Genomic DNA, 19,472 nt, shown 5'->3' with positions numbered 1-19,472 from the left:
CTTGTTTCTATTGTGTGTTTTTGGGGGGGAGATGGGAGGAGAGAATTATAAATGGCTGTGTAAATATTATCATGTGGTAAATTGAGGTTCAATTGTCATGTGGAAATCATGTGTTGAATTACTGTACTTCGGTCCCTGCATGTATTGTATTGCCCTTCATTGCTGGCTCCCCTGCTTCACATCTTGCTCACCTTGACACCGTGAAAACCAAGACTTTCAAGATCATTAGAATCTCTCGTGATAAAGCTGAGTCTATGGGCCTATATCACTTCGCCATCACCCACAGGTCGCTGGTCTCTCTATCCTCTCCCGCCTCATTTCTGGTCTTCCACCCTCTGCCTTCTCCATATTCCCTCCCCATCCCCCCCCCCCCCAAAGGTATCAGGACGCACGTGGTCCACCAGTGACCCCATCCTATTGAAACTGCTTAAATCCAGAACCACTGCTCACCTCGACTCATTTATTCCTTTCTTTTCCCACCTGCCTTCTACACTCTTCGACCTCGTTCGTCCCTCCGGGTCTTCAAGATAGCTATTCACCCCCCCCCCCCTCCCCATCTTAGGTCATCTCCCATCGAAACCCCTGATCGTTTCTACACCCGTTAAAGCATCCCCACACCTCTCAAAATTTTGCTTATGTATCCATCTTGTCCACTCTTGCGATCTCACCTACTTTGCATCGCTACCTACATCGCTTGTTTTGTTTGTCCGTCTTCCTCTACCTCCCTCTACCCTTCGCCCTGCTATTGGCGTTTTCCCCTTTTCCTGCTGTTCACTTTATGTTGTGTCCTGATCTGTTCTGTGTCCTCGCTCTTTCACGAACCTAGAACTTGTATAAAAAAAATTCCAATTAAAAAATCCTTCAACTAATATCAGTCATACAGATGAAACTGCAGGACTATGGAAGAACAGAGTGAACTAGAGCGACACTCGGTGGAGCGAATACCTCCGCCAGGCTGAACAGTTTACGTTTTGAATCCCACTGAGAGGCTGAATTTGCATTTGGACCTGAAACGAAAATCAAATCGGCTTGTTCTTGTCACCTAACCAACTCATCCACCAAGTTTCATCCGAATCCGTCCATAGCTTTTTGAGATATCCTGCTTATATATCGTTTTTGAAGATGGTGAAGGTGAAGAACAGCCAGTGGTGAAGAATCACTTTAAAAATTCTCTGATCTGGATCCGGATTCGAATCTTCACTACAATTGAATCAATTCATGCTTGTCACACACACAACCTGTCTGCCTAGTTTTGTCCAAATCCGTCCATAACTGTTTGAGATATCGTGCTATGTATGACATCAGTTTTAGCCCTATCCCTCATTAGTGAAGAATCACTTAAAAAATTATCTGATCCGGATTCGAATCTTCACCAAAACTAAATTGATTCTTGTCGCACACCCAACTTGTACACCAAGATTCGTCCGTAACTTTGTGAGAGATCTCGTTCATAAACAGATAAACAGACAGGGGTAAAGCACAACCTCCGAGGACCCACAGGTATTGAAAGCGTAAAAAAAGAAATTCTGCCTTATTTGCTTACATAATAAATAGATGTAACAGCCTCAGGATGGACACTTTGGACTTCGAGGGTTCCGGTTCAGTGTTTAAAAATGGCGTTAATTTACATAACCACTAAAACAGCGGTTATATGATGCACCCGAAAGGTCGAGGCTCAGGTTAACCGATTGTGATGTGTCCTGGGTGGTTTGCCATTGCTTGCCTTCCGAGCACAGTAATTAAAGCGGGAATTTGTTCAGGCTGCCGGCAATAGCGGGCGCCATATTGGTTGTCAAGCTAAAAAAAAGTGCGAAAAGCTAAACAAGGCCAAATATAATTAGTGTAACGTTCCATTGCAGTAAGTGGGAATAACGAGATAAACGTGCTCGATTGGAGAGATGCTGATGCTATCGTTGCTAGGGAAGCGAATACAACCAACATGGCGGCGCGCACAGCATTATGGGATGGGTGATGGGTCGGTAAAACCCTCTGTAGTTGTCGGGATTCGAACCCTGACTAGACAGATTATGAGGCGTCACCAATAAATTTGGTCCAACGGTAAAATAGCTTGTTATTCGTATTTTCATGTCGGTTGGCTCTATATTTTATTAACTATATTTCTTGTAACAAACAACAACAACAACAAACCAAGGAGCAACGGCGATCCCAATGAAGGAGTAAGAGTAACCAGAATCGAGATTTCCCATGAGGCTTTGCGCGGTCGTGCCTCCTCAACAACATGGCGCCCGTCGTGGGGCCTGGATGCTTTTGCGAGCCGGTAACGCTGTTCCTCAAATGCAAGGATTGCGAAGATCGGTGAGGACATGATAAGTGGATGGGGGGATTAGTTGTGAAAATAAGTTATTTAAACTCGTTTATATAGAACGTAAATAACACGTTCTTCATGTAATTTCTCGCTGAAGCTGCTTTCGTTGTTTCGTGTTTAAAGTAATAGACGAGGAGTTGCAATCATCGACCACTCGTTTGTAAACGCTGCGTGTGCGTGTACAGAGGAGGGCGAAACCTGGAGTTACATGTGAACGTGTGAACGTGTGAACGCTGTGATTGCCCTTACTGCAACGTTTGAACGGGGACATTGCACATTGTGATTGTACAACTACAAGTATAAATAAATAGTGTTACTCGTTATCAGATGGACCTGAAACGAAGAGAATGCTTAAACTGTTCCATCGTGTGTGTGTGTGCACGTATGTGTGTGTGTGTGCACGTATGTGTGTGTGTGCACGTATGTGTGTGTGCACGTATGTGTGTATGCGTGTGTGTGTGCACGTATGTATGTGTGTGCACGTATGTGTGTGTGTGTGCGCACGTATGTATGTATGTGTGTGTGTGTGTGTGCGCACGTATGTGTTTGTTTGTGTGTGTGTGTGCACGTATGTGTGTGTGTGTGCATGTGTGTGTGTGTGCACGTGTGTGTGTGTGTGTGTGCACCTATGTGTGTGTGTGCACGTATGTGTACGTGTGTGTGTGTGCACGTATGTGTACGTGTGTGTGTGCAGGTATGTGTGTGTGTGTGTGTGTGTGTGTGCACGTATGTGTGTGTGTGTGTGTGTGTGCACGTATGTGTGTGTGTGTGTGTGCACGTATGTGTGTGTGTGTGTGTGTGTGTGTGTGCACGTATGTGTGTGTGTGTGTGTGCACGTGTGTGTGTGTGTGTGTGTGTGTGTGTGTGCACGTATGTGTGTGTGTGTGTGTGTGCACGTATATGTGTGTGTGTGTGCACGTATATGTGTGTGTGTGTGCACGTATATGTGTGTGTGTGTGCACGTATATGTGTGTGTGTGTGCGCACGTATGTGTGTGTGCACGTGTGTGTGTGTGTGTGTGTGTGTGTGTGTGTGTGTGTGTGTGTGTGTGTGTGTGTGTGTGTGTGTGTTGGTGCGTGTGCAGTGTGCACGTAATACATTTATTTGCTTAGCATGAGATCAAACTTGGTGATAATGAAATTCCAAGCAACATATGATCTCTTAATTTTATGATCATGTGTAACCCTTTATGTCACTGGGTATGAAACACATTTAATGTTATGTATGTTATGTATGACTATTACTTTGTTATGTATGACTTTATGTTATGTATTTAATGTTATGTATGACTATTACTTTGAATGTTTGCAATTAAACTACAACAACTACCACCACCACCACCACAGCTACTATATAGGTTTTACAAATAGTCTCGTACAATATTGACTTTTTCACCTTACAAGCAAAATTGGGCTAGCCTTGTGTTGGGCTAGTGGCTAGGGTGCCAGCTTAGGATCCTAGGATCCTGGGTTCGAATCCCGGTCGATCGCTGAATTAACGCCAGGGGGGTTGACTCAGCCTGTCATCCTTACGAGGTCGGCAAATTGAGTACCAGTTCACTGGTAATTCCCTGTTTGTCGTAAAAAGGTGACAAAAAGGGTTGGCGGCAGGAAGGGCATCCGGCCGTAAAACATTGCTTCAAAAAGGGGACCAAAAATCAACAACAACCACGGTCCCCGAAAAAGGCCAACCCCCACTTGCGGGGAAAAATGGCCTCTAAAGGTGTTTTTTTTTTCACTTTACAAGCAAAATAAATATTCTGGAAATGTTAATTAATTTTCTACATTGCCTCCAAAGTGGACAGGGTTTATGTTTTCACCCCTGTCTGTCTGTGAACAGGATGTCTCAAAAAGTTGTGGACAGTTTGGGTGTGTGACAAGGACAAATTGATTAGATTTTGGTGAAGATCAGGACTCGGATGCGATAATTTTTTAAAAGTGATTCTTCAAAATTGAGAGATGGAGCAAAGAATGCTGTGTGCTTGATATATAACAGTTTGTTTCAAAGTTGTGGACGAGTTATGACAAAACTTGGTGGATGAGTGGGTTAGGTGATGAGAACAAGCCAATTTGATTTTGGTTCAGGTCCAAATCCAGATCCATTTTTTTGGATCTAAATTCTAAAACATAAACTGTTCAGCGTGGCGGTGGGAGGTTTCGCTCTACCGAGTGCCTTTGTAGTTTCTTCATTAAATGTTATTGTCATTGGAAAATGCCGATTGCTGTATTGTACATGATAAATTATTCTTTTAATAATACACTGGCGTGGATCGGCTCTCTACGCTTGCCTCACCACACATCGCTACATGGGCACAGGCTTGTTTTAACTTAGGATTAGACTGTGCATGACATTATAATTTGCTAGATCAGGTCATTGAGAGGATAAAACCGTGCTTCACCATTCTAAATTCCCAATAATAAAATTTACCTCCATAACGGTGTCGGAGGGGAATATCGCAAGTCATAAAACCCCTTGAGGGTAGGAAGGGGGGGTGGGGGGGGGTAACAGTTTTTAATACCATTAATATTATGTTAATACCATTAATATTATTATAAACCCATGTAGGGTATATAGATTACAGTAGATATTTGCTCAGGTCCGTTTGTCAACACAATAAACATAGATTGCCTCACGGATGTCGGGATTCCTCCAAATTTCTTTTAGTTCAGTGTTAAACAGCAGTAGTGACTGTTTCAAAAGGTAATCATGCTTGTTTGTGGGTTATAATATTTTTATTTCTGGTAGAGGTGCTCCCACAAAACTGCACGATAAACTATTTATACACGTTAGCATGGTGTTTGTTCAAGGAGGAAACACCTCTTGGGGAGGGGGGGGGGGGTGGGGGGTATATTATTTGTATTTGATATTGTTTTGTAAATAATATTATGCTATTATCATTGGCGTTGTTATTATTTTTGTTATTAGGAGCGGCTTTGGAAAAGTGCCATGATAAAGTTATCTTGCACGGATATACACCTCGACAAGCAAGCCTCTTGGTGGGAAAAATCCCCTTCGGGTGGGGGGGGGGGGGGGAAGTTAAATCGTTACAACCTATGTTGTGTGACCCTTAGTCGACCTGTCAAGTTAGGTTGTGATAAGATAAGTAACGATCACATGTATCGCAGTCAGTCAGTCAGTCAGTCAGTCAGACAGACAGACACCAAATTGCGTATTTTAGTATGAAGATGATGATGATTATGTGCATCTTTGATTGACAACCTTTCCTACATGAGCAAGAAATTATCTCCAAGCATAATAACCACCTTTAGAGGCCATTTTTCCCCGCAAGCGGGGGTTGGCCTTTTTCGGGAACCGTGGTTGTTGTTGTTTTTTGGTCCCCTTTTTGAAGCAATGTTTTACGGCCGGATGCCCTTCCTGACGCCAACCCTTTTTGCCGCCTTTAGCGACAAACAGGGAATTACCAGTGAACTGGTACTCAATTAGGCGACCTCGGAAGGATGACAGGCTGAGTCAACCCCCCTGGCGTTAATTCAGCGATCGACCGGGATTCGAACCCAGGATCCTGGGATCCTAAGCCGGCACCCTAGCCGCTAGCCCAACACCAGGATCAATATCCCCAATAAATACCCGGTCCGGCTCCATTGCACGGACCCCCAAAAACTCTACCCCCTCTTGCTCCGCACCATCGCCCTGGTGCTGCACAATTCCAAATTCATCCCCCGGTTGGGGTGTTGTGACATCCACACGGTCCCGATAAACAACCAGGCCAGAATGTGGGAAGCATGGTCACTGGTATAGAGGGCAAGGTCACCAGTTTGTGTACCAGCTGTTTGACCAACGTCCATCCCATTTTGGTGGGATTTGGTAGTTGGTGGTCAGGGACATTAGCCTTTTGCCACTCGAGAGCTTGGTAACAAGTTTTGTTTGATTATTTCTTTATTTTTCATGTGAACCTGCACACGAGCACATCCCCCTCCCCAAGAGGCGGACAGATGATCAGTGGTTCAGACGGAGCTCATTTTGATGTCTCCCGTCTCCAACCTTGTTGGATGGTCGATGGTCGATGTTTCTGTTTGTGACACTTTTTGAAGAGGTTGACATGTTCCTTGTGGCATGTTTCTTCTTCAGCCATGTTACATATGGTACAAACCAACCTTTCTGCGGACTTGAGTCTCGTCAGAAAGCTTCCCATTGCCCAACAGTTGAAGTTGGGTTCATGATTAATTTCAAATGCTTTTCATGAAACCTTTTTGCTGATGCCTACAAAATCCCAAATCCTGACTCAGAAGATTTTTCTTTTTGGTTTCTTCTTTTTTCAATCAATCGCTCAGTTGATCAAAACAACGGACTTTGGATCTTTGAAAAATATTTGCCCACAATATTGAGAAGTGGCAATGTATAAATAAATAAATATATATATATAACTGATATTTCTGCATCATTCTTGCTTGTGTTTTTAAGGAGAGCTGTTGTTCGAGTGTTTGTCGATGTCGTCACTTCGACAAGCCCAATTCATAAAAAGGTGAGAATTTGTAGAAACTGCTTTTGACCATTCTAGTGACCAAGACATTCCCTCTGAGCAGCGCTTGATGTTGCGTGTTGGCTTTCTGTCTCACACCTGCCCTTGAAGGTGATGGTTATTTAATTATTTTTTAATTGTGCTTCTGTATGAATGGATGAATTGTTCAAATGTTAATGAAATGGAGGCTCTCTGCATAGTATCACTTATGTGTAGAAATGGGAACTTATTTATGCTTGCCCAGAGTTTTCACCACACTGGCAGTTTGATGTCTGTTAATTAATGAATAATTTGCACAAACGCTCTTGCCTGTTGAACAAGGTAATTGGGTTGTACAACCATTTACTGCTTTTATGTTAGTAAAAATATTTAGAGTTGATGGTCCACCTTGTCTACCGGAGAAATTGTGGACATATTTTATGAACCTTTGTATTTTAACAGTCCTTCTTTGGAGTTCAAGGAAAACAAGGAGCTGATAGGTCCTTTTGGGTGGTGTGAGGAATAGATCTGTGTAATGTGAAAGTTAAATCCTGAACAGTTTTTGAAATATCTGTACATGAGCCAAGTTACCGAGATAGTTGCCATGGTAACATAATTCAGGCAATCACTGCCGTGATCTAATCGGGTTGAGATAATGTCATGAGGAATAGATATCTACAATATGAAAGCTAAATATTGAACAGTTTTTGAAATATTACGTACACAAACGTACATGGACAGATGATCAGTGGTTCAGACGGAGCTCATTTTGATGTCTCCCGTCTCCAACCTTGTTGGATGGGCGGCGGACAAAAATATAAAAGTCACTTTTGAGTGATTGGATTAGATACAGAAAAAAAACAATGATCGTTGATGTGTGATTTTAAAAGAAATTTATTTTACCTTCATTTAAACTTTTCTTTCTTTTTTTTTCAAAATCTACCATATAAAAGTGTTTTTGTACATTTGTACAGGTGTCTGTCCCCCTTCATGAGCACGATTTGAGTAGGGGTTTAAAGGTCAATATTTTAACACGACTGTGTTCACTACGGTCTATTTTTGAGGATAAAACAAACTCTAAAAACATTTTCCATAAAAGAATAATTACTCCTCTTCTATTAGTGGGGCGGCTTAGCCCAAATATTCAAAAGAATTGTGCATTTTGTGATACAAGCACCAAATTTGGCACAAATGTACATTAATATGTTGCGAACATTTTCAGATATTGGGCCACTTGAAATTCCGTAATTTTTTTTTTCAAATTTTTTCAAATTTCGTAATTTCAAATTTTTCGGGTGACACCGTCACAATTTCGGTCTTCGAGGCCGGCCGATAGGCAAAGTGTGACCGGAAGGGACGAGGTTCTCCTGACCACGTGGCCCTCGATCTGGGAAGCGAGAGGCGTTCCATTAGTGGACGCGCCCCTCACGCCCGACTTTTGGGCGGCCCCGGCAGGCCGTTTGTTTTGACGTTCCGTGACAGGCCCCGCACCCCCACCTCCGGGCCGACCGGAAGCTTGTGCTGAGTACATCATACCTGAACAACTCAGTGAGGCAGAACACAGCAGTGCACACCAGGGTGACCCCTTCAGTGCATAAACCAATTAACCTGTCCACTGCAGGGCATATAGAAATGAAGTTATTTTCTGCATATAATAATAATATAAGTTCAGTTATATATAACAATTTCTGTTATCACCACTACCACTACAACTACCACTACTGCAAGCTTTGTCTGGAATTTTGTGGACTAACAGACAAACAGGCATACAGACAAGCTGGGATCAAAACATTACCTCCTTCCACCATTGAGTGTAGAGGTAAACATCATGGAAATTATATCATGCCCTAGATTTAATTCATGCTTACCCGTGTATTTGCTTCACTGGTTCACAAGGTCTTTTGCATACATGTAATTCAGACTCTCGTCTTCATTGCTGACCACACAATGTTCGCAACATATTAATGTACATTTGTGCCAAATTTGGTGCTTGTATCACAAAATGCACAATTCTTTTGAATATTTGGGCTAAGCCGCCCCACTATATCGGCCGGCCTCGAAGACCGAAATTGTGACGGTGTCACCCGAAAAATTTGAAATTACGAAATTTGAAAAAATTTGAAAAAAAAAAATTACGGAATTTCAAGTGGCCCAATATCTGAAAATGTTCGCAACATATTAATGTACATTTGTGCCAAATTTGGTGCTTGTATCACAAAATGCACAACAGGTTTGCTATGCTGCTACACTATATTGGAATTGTAGATGGTGGCTTGCAAAGTGAGCTTGAAGGGCGGTGTGTAGAAGCGTTCTTTAAAATAACACTAAATACAAGGCACATGGAAGTGAAATTCGCTGAGCATGGTGTACAACAAATACACAGATTAAAGCAAGTGTTCATCTCCATCCTTAGGCTGTCTAATAAATAAAGAAGATATAACCACATCTGACACTAGGCCGAGGCTTCAGACTTTGGCATGCTCACAAGGCTGTCCTGTTGAAGAAACTGTTCCGAACCGTCATTTTTGACAGGCCTTTATACGAGTTTATATAATAAAGCAGGACTGTCTGTCTGTCCTTGAACTAACTTTCTATGGAACCTGCTGGGGTCCCAGCAGGTGTCCGAAGGTAGGTGGGAGATTTCATAAATTTCTCAATATAATTGTGATTTTGAGTTTCTACCCATACAAAGCTGCTCTCTCTCTCTCCACACATAAACTCTTTCATGGGTTTTGCATGAGCAGTTTCACCATTTACCGCATGCAGAAGCCCACCCATCCATAGCATGGGTACCTCACTCGTAGCATAGATTTGCCCAGGAGCATGTTTAAATTATTCAACACTTGTTGAATAAATTGTTCCTCTTTGATAAAGGCTTGTCGATTGTCAGGGTAAGTTAAAATGGTTATTGTTAATCATGTTTGGGAGTAGGAATGGGGCTGGGGGGGGGGGGGGGGATCTGTATGGGCTGTGACTGTCATTATTATATATATATATAATATAGAGTGCATTCAGAAAGTATTCAGACCCCTTCACTTTTTTCACATTTTGTTATGTTGCAGCCTTATGCAGAAATCGTTTAAATTCATTTTTTCCCTCATCAATCTGCACTCAATACCCCATAATGACAAAGACAAAACAGGATTTTAGAAAGTTTTGTAAATTTATTTTAAAAAAACAACTGAAATATCACATTTACATAAGTATTCATACCCTTTGCTATGACACTTGAAATTTAGGTCAGGTGCCTCCCATTTCTCTTGATCATCTTTGAGATGTTTCTACACCTTGATTGGAGTCCACCCCTGGTAAATTCAATTGATTGGACATGATTTGGAAAGGCACACACCTGTCTATGTCTCACAGCTCTCACAGGTCTCACAGGTCTCATAAGGTCTCACAGCTGACAATGCATATCAGAGCAAAAACCAAGCCATGAGGTCGAAGGAATTGCCTGCAAAGCTCAGATACAGGATTGTGTCGAGGCACAGATCTGGGGAAGCCTACAAAAAATCTCTGCTGCATTTAAGGTTCCCAAGAGCACAATGGCCTCCATAATTCTTAAGTGGAAGAAGTTTGGAACAACCAGGACTCTTCCTAGAGCTGGCCGCCCGGCCAAACTGAGCAATCGGGGGAGAAGGGCCTTGGTAAGAGAGGTGACCAAGAACCCGATGGTCACTCTGGCTGAGCTCCAGAGATCCTGTGTGGAGATGGGAGAAACTTCCAGATGGACAACCATCACTGCAACACTCCACCGATCTGGGCTTTATGGGAGAGTGGCCAGACGGAAGCCAAACAGTTCAATCCGATTGCCTATTCTTCACAAAGGATACATGCTGTTGTCCTCCATTTCCCTTTACAAGGGGTGAGGTTCTTGATTAGTTTGGGACACTCTGGTCATATTGTGGGGCACACAGTGGTATTATCAAAATGTGCACCAGCTAATGCTAGCAGCGGAACACCCAGTTTTACATCCATCTGAGGTGACGGCACACACATTGATGAATCACTGTGCCTGTGAAAGCTCAGGATGAGAATTTCTAGCTGGGTCGAGATTTGAATCCAGTCTAGATAGCTCTGAGGTGAGTGTACATACCTCTAGGCCATCCTGCCAGCCCATAGTCCGACCTAATCGAGAATCAATCCTAAATTATAGAGCTCCTTGTCAAATGTGCAAGCACCTGAACTATCCTGCCTCTTCTTTATTACCTCTGCCACCAAAGGTGGACGGAGGTTATGTTTTCGCCCCTGCCTGCCTGTCTGTTTGTCTGTGAGCAGGATATCTCAAAACGTTATGGACAAATTAGGGCAAAACTTGGTGGCCACATTGGGTGTGACAAGGATGAATTTATAAGAAAAGAAATATATTTAAATTATTCTTCACCACTGAGAGATGGGACCAAAAACGATATATAGCATGATGTTTGAAAAAGTTGTGGACGGATTATGACAAAACTTGGTGGATGAGGTGGGTACGCGACAAGAACAAGCCGATTCGGTTTTGGTTCAGGTCAGGTTGCAGATGCAGTCTATCAGTGGGATACAAAACGTAAACTGTTCAGCCTGGTGCAGGTGTGCGCTCTACCGAGTGCCGTTTTAGTTACTTGTGTAATATTGACTTGTAGGGATGTTTAATGTTGTGGGGTTTTTTTTCTTCTTTTTAGGACCTGGTAGTGCGTCTTACAGATGATGAAGATCCTTTCTTTCTCTATAACCTCACTCTTGGTGAAGAAGATTTTCAAATGTGAGTTTTGAAAAAAGGATAATGCTATCAATATACTCGGATTAAATGTCATTTATTCCAGAATTTTGCCAAATTGTGGATTTTCCTTGTTTTCATGTGAACGTTAGTGTTTGATGTGATTCAGCAAAACCCGTTGTAGGACAAGAACCCAAATGCCAGACTTAACCAGACCATGTCGGGGTAAATATAATTTACTAGCAGAAGTACCCGGCATTGCCGGGCGGGGGAGGGGAGGGGGAGGAGAACGGGGGGGGGGGGGGGAGGGGGAGCGAGCCCCTTGGCAAAGCGAGCGATTTATTTTTTTCATGGCGTCATAGCGTCATAGCGATTTTTTTTTCATAGCGTTTCATAGCGTCATAGCGATTTTTTTTTTCATAGCGTCATATCGTTCATAGCGTCAGCGTCATAGCGTCATCACGTGATCGCTCTGAGCGAATCAGCGCCCACCTGCTCTGATTCCGTTGATTCCGTGCGCTGAAATGCGCTGAGGTAAATATGAATAAAAAATATGGATCGTCAAATATTTTGAGTTCGGCCATGTTCGTCCCACGCTCAATGGCCATGTCTATGTCAAATATCAAGCACGTAAGCCTCTCCGTTTAGGAGTCTATCGGTAACATCACACACACACACACACACACACACACACACACACACACACACACACACACACACACACACACAGTGTTTTATATATATAGATTCCTCAGGTTGGAAAAAAAGAAAAGGGTTGTTTTATTACATTCACGCAGCACTTGGCTCGTCATCTATCTATAATTCCAGTAATCTCTGTGTGTATGTTTGTATGTTTGTATGTTTGTATGTTTGTATGTCTGTATGTCTGTGACCGCTGTTTCTCGACAACCACGGGTCCGATATACTTTAAACTTGCCAGGTATATTGCTGGGGACCCGAGGATGTGCCTTTTCAAGGTTTCATATTAATCGGAGAAGTAGTTACCGAGCTATGTCCAAAAAACGATTCAACCAATCAGAGAGCAGCGAGCTATCACGTGTGCCGAACGTGGCGAACAGACTCTGCCTCGGACGGCACATTTGAGAGCGTATTCATTTATTTCACGTTGGAAAACTATGTTGCCGTTAAACTATGTTTTAAAACTAATTAAAACTAATTTGCGATTCATCGTAACTGCGATTTGCGACCTTCCGGACAGTGAAGACTGCACTTCCGGCAGCCAATCACAGAACGCGTTGTTGCGTAGGCGTGGCCGATGTGAGAGCGAGCCGAGCCGAGCGCGTGCGCCATTACGGTTCGTAATTCGATTTCTTCCGGAGAAAATAATAATTTCTCGATTTCTTATGCGCATTATTTCTCCCAATTCAGTCAGAGCGAAGGGCGGAAGCGAAGAGCGTTGTTTTTTTTGTTTACGGGCGTACGGGCGGGGTAGAGCGTACGGGTAGCGTTTTTTTTTTTTTTTGGCAAGGAACGGGCACCCACGTACGGGCATGCCCTAGTTCCTTCAATTTGAAGTACAAGAGACTCATTTAGATAGTCTTTGAGATAAATGGGCTGGCAGGATGGCCTAGAGGTAAACACACTCACTTCTGAGGTGTCTAACAACAACATCAACAGGCATTTAAAGGCCATTTTCCCTGCTAGAGCGGGGGTTAGCCTTGCGGTCCCCATGACAATCTTCTCCATTTTGCCCTATTTTCTGCATCTCTCCTTGTTAACCCCCTTGCCCGCATTTCTTCTTCCACCATCTTTAGCCAAGTCTTTCTCGGTCTTCCCCGTCCTCTACTTCCTTCTGCATTAATTTCCATCACTCTTCTCAACCAGTCACTTTCATCCTTCCTCAACACATGACCAAACCATCTCAACCTGTTCCTCTTCACAGCATCAATCACAGGCCCTATTCCCATCATCTTTCACAATTCATCATTTGTTGATGATGAATCCCGACCCAGCTTTAAACTGTCACCCAGGTGTTTCACAGGTAGGGTGATTCATCAATGTGTGTGCCGTCCCTCGGATGGACTTTAAACTGACGTCATGTCTGCCAGCATTAGTTGGTCATTGCTAAAGATCCCATGATGTCCTTCACGAAGAGTCGGCGAGCAATCGCCGGCACACTGACCAAATTACATATTCCTGCTCTGACCTCCTGAGTCGAAGTGGTGACCCGAGCAGGATTGTAGCCGAGTAACTGTTTTGGCAGCACAAACTCTCTGCGTAAGGCAAGGTGCCTGATAATGATGATGTTGATGTTAATGACATGAACATGTAAGATGATTCCAACACAAACTTTGACTTATTCCATTCTTTGTTTTGCTATTATTATAATAAAAATAGTCTGAAAGATTATTTGTCTTGATGAGAGTCTGGTGTGTATTTGGAATCTTGTTCTATCAACTTTTCGTTGCACATCGACACTTTATGAATCTGGCTTTGAAAGAAAGGATTGCTCATCAGTCAGACAACTGATTTCTGATCTTCGTTGCAGCTTGAAGAATCAGCAGGGCTTGCTGGTGGACTTCAGTTCTTTTCCACAGAAGTTTATTGATCTTCTCAAACTGTGCATCGATGAACAGAGCAAAGAGGTGCCAAGGTAAACAATTTTATTACACTGTGCCTATTGTGTTGCTTTTTCGTAGCTAGGACATCATGGGAACTTTAACGTCCACCACCTATTGCTGGCAGATGGGCCGCCCAGTTTGATGTCCTTATGAGGGACGGCACACGCACGCGATGCCTCGCCCGGGTTGCAAAACACGAGGGTGACAGTTTATAGCTAGCTGGGCCGAGACTGAAACCCAGGCTAGACAGCTCAGACCTGCATGTGCAAACACATTAGTAAGTAAAATAAGGGAATATAACAGAGTACGGAAAGAGGGAAGTAAAGGAAAGGCTGTAGAGTAAGCAGGTGCCAGAGCGTGGCTTTATGGACAACATCAAAGAGGAACAGTTACATAAATGTTTGCAGAAAGCACTGATGATAACTTCTGACAGGTAGAGGCAACAATACAGTGAAGATGAGAGAATTCCTGATGGTGTCATGTACATGTACATGTACATACATGTACACGGGAGGGGACTATAGGTTTGCACGCCGTCCCTCCGTCTGTCAGTCCCTCCGTCCGTCAGTCCGTCACGCAAAGAACAGTTTTCCGGACTTTTTTTCTAAACGCTTAATGCTAATGATTTCAAACTTGGCACATGGTATCCTCATGATAAGTTACAGGTCAAGTTCGAACTTCACGACGTTTCGATCATTTTTGACAAAGTTATGGCACTTTGAACTTTGGTAATTCTGATAATTCTGATGATCCTTAACTCAGTGCCATTTTAAGTTTTAATTTCCTTTAAAAACCAATTTCTCTGCAATAATAGGACCGATAGAGATCAAATTTTGACCATATGAGGGACTCGGTCTGTAGAATATTTTAATGGTAATTATGACGTCACATGTCACGTGGTTCGGCCACCATATTGTTTTTCGTGAAAACACGAAAACCCCTTTTTCCCTGCAACGGCTGAACAGATCGAGGCCAAACTTTGCAGGTGGAATCGCATACCCATGACGAACAAAAAAGTCAGCGAGCATGACGTCATGCATCACATAGTTTCAGAGTTATGATGTTTTTAAGCATGAACCTTTAAAACCGAGCTCCTCCCTCATTTTTGATCCAATCAAGGGGAAACTTCACAGATCTGTTCAGCATGTCAATCTACTAAAAGGTCCTTTTGGAATTTGCAATAGGGCACGTGGTTTGGCAGATATCGTTAATTGAACGAAAATATTTTTTAAAAATGGATATCTCTTGAATCACTAGTACCTCAGACCGTGAGTTGGTAATTATATAATTCACACAGTGCAATACGTGCAGGCCGCTCCACGGAGCGACCTTGCGGGCTTATCAACGAGGCGGGGCGTGACACATGTGTCTCAGCATACCTCAGATCAAGTTTGAAAACCAGCATCAACCGTGCATAGATTTGCATATTCGATCATTTTTGACAAAGTTATAGCACTTTGAACTTTGGTAGGGGACATGTATTGCAGCGCAATACTCAGAATACTTGTTTATCTGTAGAGGTAAATCAGTTGGAGTGAACAGCCATGCGTCCGTCAATGAGGAACTGGAAGTGATGCTGTTGATGTAATTAAGACTTTAAGAGCTTAATTACATCAAACCACAAAGGTAGTGCATGAAATAATGCCAGAGATTGGGAAACAATTCCTGCAGGTTTAGCTCCTTTTCCATTTTACCCTCGTTCTGTGTTTTACTTGTATCACCCACATCTCTGACAAGCTTCATGCAGTATCGGCTGTGTTTGAAGATCTCCCACTGAAATAATACTATGTACACTCTATAGTGATTTGTCAAGCTTGCCAACACATCCTGATTAAACTCGCTTTGACCAAATTGGAAAAGGAATTTGATTTGGTTACCTGTAAGGAAAAATGTATTTGGTGAATGATCATATTTCATTTTTGAGTCATCTCGTCTCGATTCTCGAAGAGGTGAATTTATAAAATGGGTCGTGATTTCTGGATGTCTCCATCCATCCCTTAACATTTTGATATTTTTGCTACTCCTCCATTGTAACCTGGCTGATTGTTCTGAAACTTGACAAATCAATACAAGACAGTAGCCCGCACAATCACTCGGGCTTGAAATTTTCGATTTCAGATCATGGAGGCTCCCAGGGGAGATGGGTCGGGGATGGGAGTGGATAACACCCAAACTTTGGATCCCTGCTTGTCCCTTATTAGTCCCCTACCGGTGTACACCGGAGGGGACTATAGGTTTGCAGTCCGTCTGTCAGTCTGTCAGTCTGTCAGTCTGTCAGTCTGTCCGTCCATCACGCAAAGAACCGTTTTCCGGACTTTTTTTCTAAACTCTTAATGTCAATGATTTCAAACTTGGCACATGGTTTCCTTATGATAAGTTACAGATTAAGTTCGAACTTCACGACGTTTCGATCATTTTTGACAAAGTTATGGCACTTTGAACTTTGATAATTTCCCCAACAGTTTTCTGGACTATAATTTGGAGTGCGGTAAGTCAAAGCTGTTAATATTCCTTGTTTTAACTCCAATTTACATTCTGTTTCCACTTTTAGTGAGAAGTAGGGGTCTGTGCAACCATTCATAAACTTTATTTGGTGCAAATTGGATAATTTTTAGCCGAGTTACCTCAGACCGTGAGTTGGTAATTATATAATTCACACATAGTGCAATACGTGCAGGCTGCTCCACGGAGCGACCTTGCGGGCTTATTAGTCTCCTACCGGTGTACACCGGAGTGGACTATAGGTTTGCACTCTGTCCCTCTATCTGTCAGTCTATCAGTCTGTCCGTCCATCATGCAAAGAACCGTTTTCCGGACGTTTTTTCTAAACTCTTAATGCTAATGATTTCAAACTTGGCACATGGTTTCCTTATGATAAGTTACAGATTAAGTTCGAACTTCACGACGTTTCGATCATTTTTGACAAAGTTATGGTACTTTGAACTTTGGTAATTTTCCCAACAGTTTTCCGGACGACAGACTGCCGGTAGGGGACATGTATTGCAGCGCAATACTCAGAATGCTTGTTTACCAACCGATTGCTCTGAAACTCGATACAGCCATCTAGATTGAGGCCTGTTTTTATCATCAATATTGTATGAGCCAAAGTAATGCAGTCCGCTAATGCAAGTACGCAATGATATTACCTTCTCCAATCTTTGACCAGGTGAGATTGTTTGTTCAAGTTGATACACCAACCGTGCTGTACTTGCTGTGTGTGCAAAATTGCCTCGTGGTTTATTGATAAATGGAAAATACATTGTGTATGGAGGGTTGTTTCATTTGTTTGAAAAAAATTTTTTTGAGTTTGATTCAATCTTTGTTTCCCACAAACAGTACTATTTTGTATATGTACGTAACTTTTTTAAATGTGTATATTTTTGATTGCCCTGTACATTAAGGCCTAGAGGTACGCACACTTGCCTTTGAAATGTCTCGCCTGGTTTTGAATCCCGACCCAGCTATAAACTGCCATTCCAGTGTTTCACAGCCAGTGTCATTCATCAGTGTGTGTGCCATCCCTCGATTGGACGTTAAACTGGGCATACCATACATTGGTGGATGTTAAGTTTCCCACTGTCCTTCGCAAAGAGTCGGCGATGTATGTCCAGCACCATGGCCAAATTCGAAATTCCTGTCCTGACTCCCTGCATCAGATAACTGACGCTCTGTATAGTAGAGCAGTGTACCATAGCCATGGGAACTTTACATTTACGGTCAAATAAGTTGTTGTACCCTTCACAGTGTTGCTTTTATCAGGAATGTTGTTTTCCTTGACTTTTGCTCAGGTTCCTGCTCCAGCTGATATGTTCCTCCTCTTTGGCTGAGCGTGGTCCTGCCTGTCTCAATGTTGTTGAGACAAACTCCTTCAAGCACCTAACACATCTCTCATTATGCCTGCTGCCTGGCTCCGACAATGAGATAAAGAAATACTTGGCCTCCTGTCTTCGCTCTCTTAAGGCAAGTTTAGTTTTGTAAAAAGAACCTCCCCCTTTATTTATTTTTTTCTCCACGAGATCGAGGCTCATGGAAGAGCAAGTTGAATGAAGGAGGGTATGAACTGACAGTTGGGAACTCTTGCACACAATAAACAAATGTACAAATTAAGAGGAGGAGACGAAACACTGCAATCTGTGAGGAAAAGTCGATGAGCAATTATTGCAGCAACAAAAACCGAGTTGCTTTCCATTTTATAGTAAATATATTGGGAACATACATTTCACCAATAAAAGTTTGACTTGAATCTTGAAATTGTCTCGTGCAGTTCTTCTTTAAATGATGCTTTGCAGGCTTTTTGTGGCTTCGTATTTCCATGCAGTAACAGACTAGCTTTTCAATTTTTTTTTTTTTTTTTTTTTTTTTTTTAAGGTTCCCGTGCATTTTGCTTAACTTTACTTATTCAATGCCCTTTGAAAGTAATCACATCTTTCTTGAGGATGTTTTAATGCCATCATGTCAATTAAATAAATGTATTTCCAAATTTTAATGGAGTTCTTGTATTTGTAAGCATGTTACACACTTATTTTATGATGGGAAATGAAATGTTAACGAGTTAACAAGGACACAAGTGGAATATGGATTTTGTGTACACATTGTAGACGATCTCTATTTAGGTATTATTTTTATTTTATTTTTGTACCCTCGCCATAGACATTTATTATTGCATTTGGGTCCGTTATATGTCTAATAATATGCTCACGTAAGCCACAAATGCCATGGTATCGTGGTTTTGACCAATCGCTGCAACCTCTTTATGTACCGATTTGGTTATCGTGGGGTTTAATTTCGACCAATCGCTCTTTTTGAGCTGAGCTGTGATGGTTATCTCACACCACGAGGGAAAGGATGCTTTTCCGCCGTTAATAATGGAATGCCGTCGATGTCGCTGATGTGTCAATTGACAAAATTGCTTCTTTTAATTTTATTTATTTTCTGGTTTATGGAATGCAGAACTACTTATAAAATAAATACGGCTACAGATTTAAAAAAGAAAACAATTTAAAAGATCAATATAGGAGGAATGGCGGGCTGAGGGAGCAAGTTTAATCGTTTCTGAATGTTTCATCTGCTTCAATGCAGCAGGAGACTTCATAAGGCAGATTTGTATTTATTTTGCATATTTATTTCAATTGTGCTGTGTTTATTTTTTGGCTGCCTCCTACCATTGTCCATAGTTTCTCAAAGCCCAGTAATCTAACTCCTTTTTCCCACAGAAAATTGGTTTTAACTATCGCAATTTTGAATATATATTTAAGGGTTTGCTGTGTTACACGTTATCTTTTTTCAACCGAATACCTTGCTAATGTACGAGGGCCAGTCAATAAGTAACCTTAAAATAGCGATATAAATTTGAGAATGTAATGTGTGTACTTGGAGACGACATATGCTTATATCTGTGGGTAAGAG

At 42.2% G+C, this 19,472-nt stretch overlaps 1 protein-coding gene across 1 annotated transcript in view; it reads left to right on the top strand.

Moving 5' to 3' along the window:
* Positions 1–2,140: 2,140 nt before the first annotated feature.
* Positions 2,141–19,472, top strand: part of SASS6 (SAS-6 centriolar assembly protein) — a 41,157-nt gene continuing 23,825 nt past the window's right edge. Inside the window, exons 1-5 of the mRNA XM_068097092.2 lie at positions 2,141–2,316; positions 6,749–6,809; positions 11,450–11,529; positions 13,994–14,098; positions 17,855–18,026. Coding sequence (XP_067953193.2) covers positions 2,240–2,316; positions 6,749–6,809; positions 11,450–11,529; positions 13,994–14,098; positions 17,855–18,026 — 495 coding nt within the window. The 5' untranslated portion in view covers positions 2,141–2,239. The remainder of the gene's footprint in view (positions 2,317–6,748; positions 6,810–11,449; positions 11,530–13,993; positions 14,099–17,854; positions 18,027–19,472) is intronic.

This window comes from Myxine glutinosa, chromosome 1 (assembly GCF_964187855.1).
Source record: "Myxine glutinosa chromosome 1, kmMyxGlut1.1, whole genome shotgun sequence".
NCBI lineage: Eukaryota > Metazoa > Chordata > Myxini > Myxiniformes > Myxinidae > Myxine > Myxine glutinosa.
The sequence above is the reverse complement of the archived record's forward strand: the minus strand, read 5'-3'. Positions and strand labels throughout refer to the sequence as shown.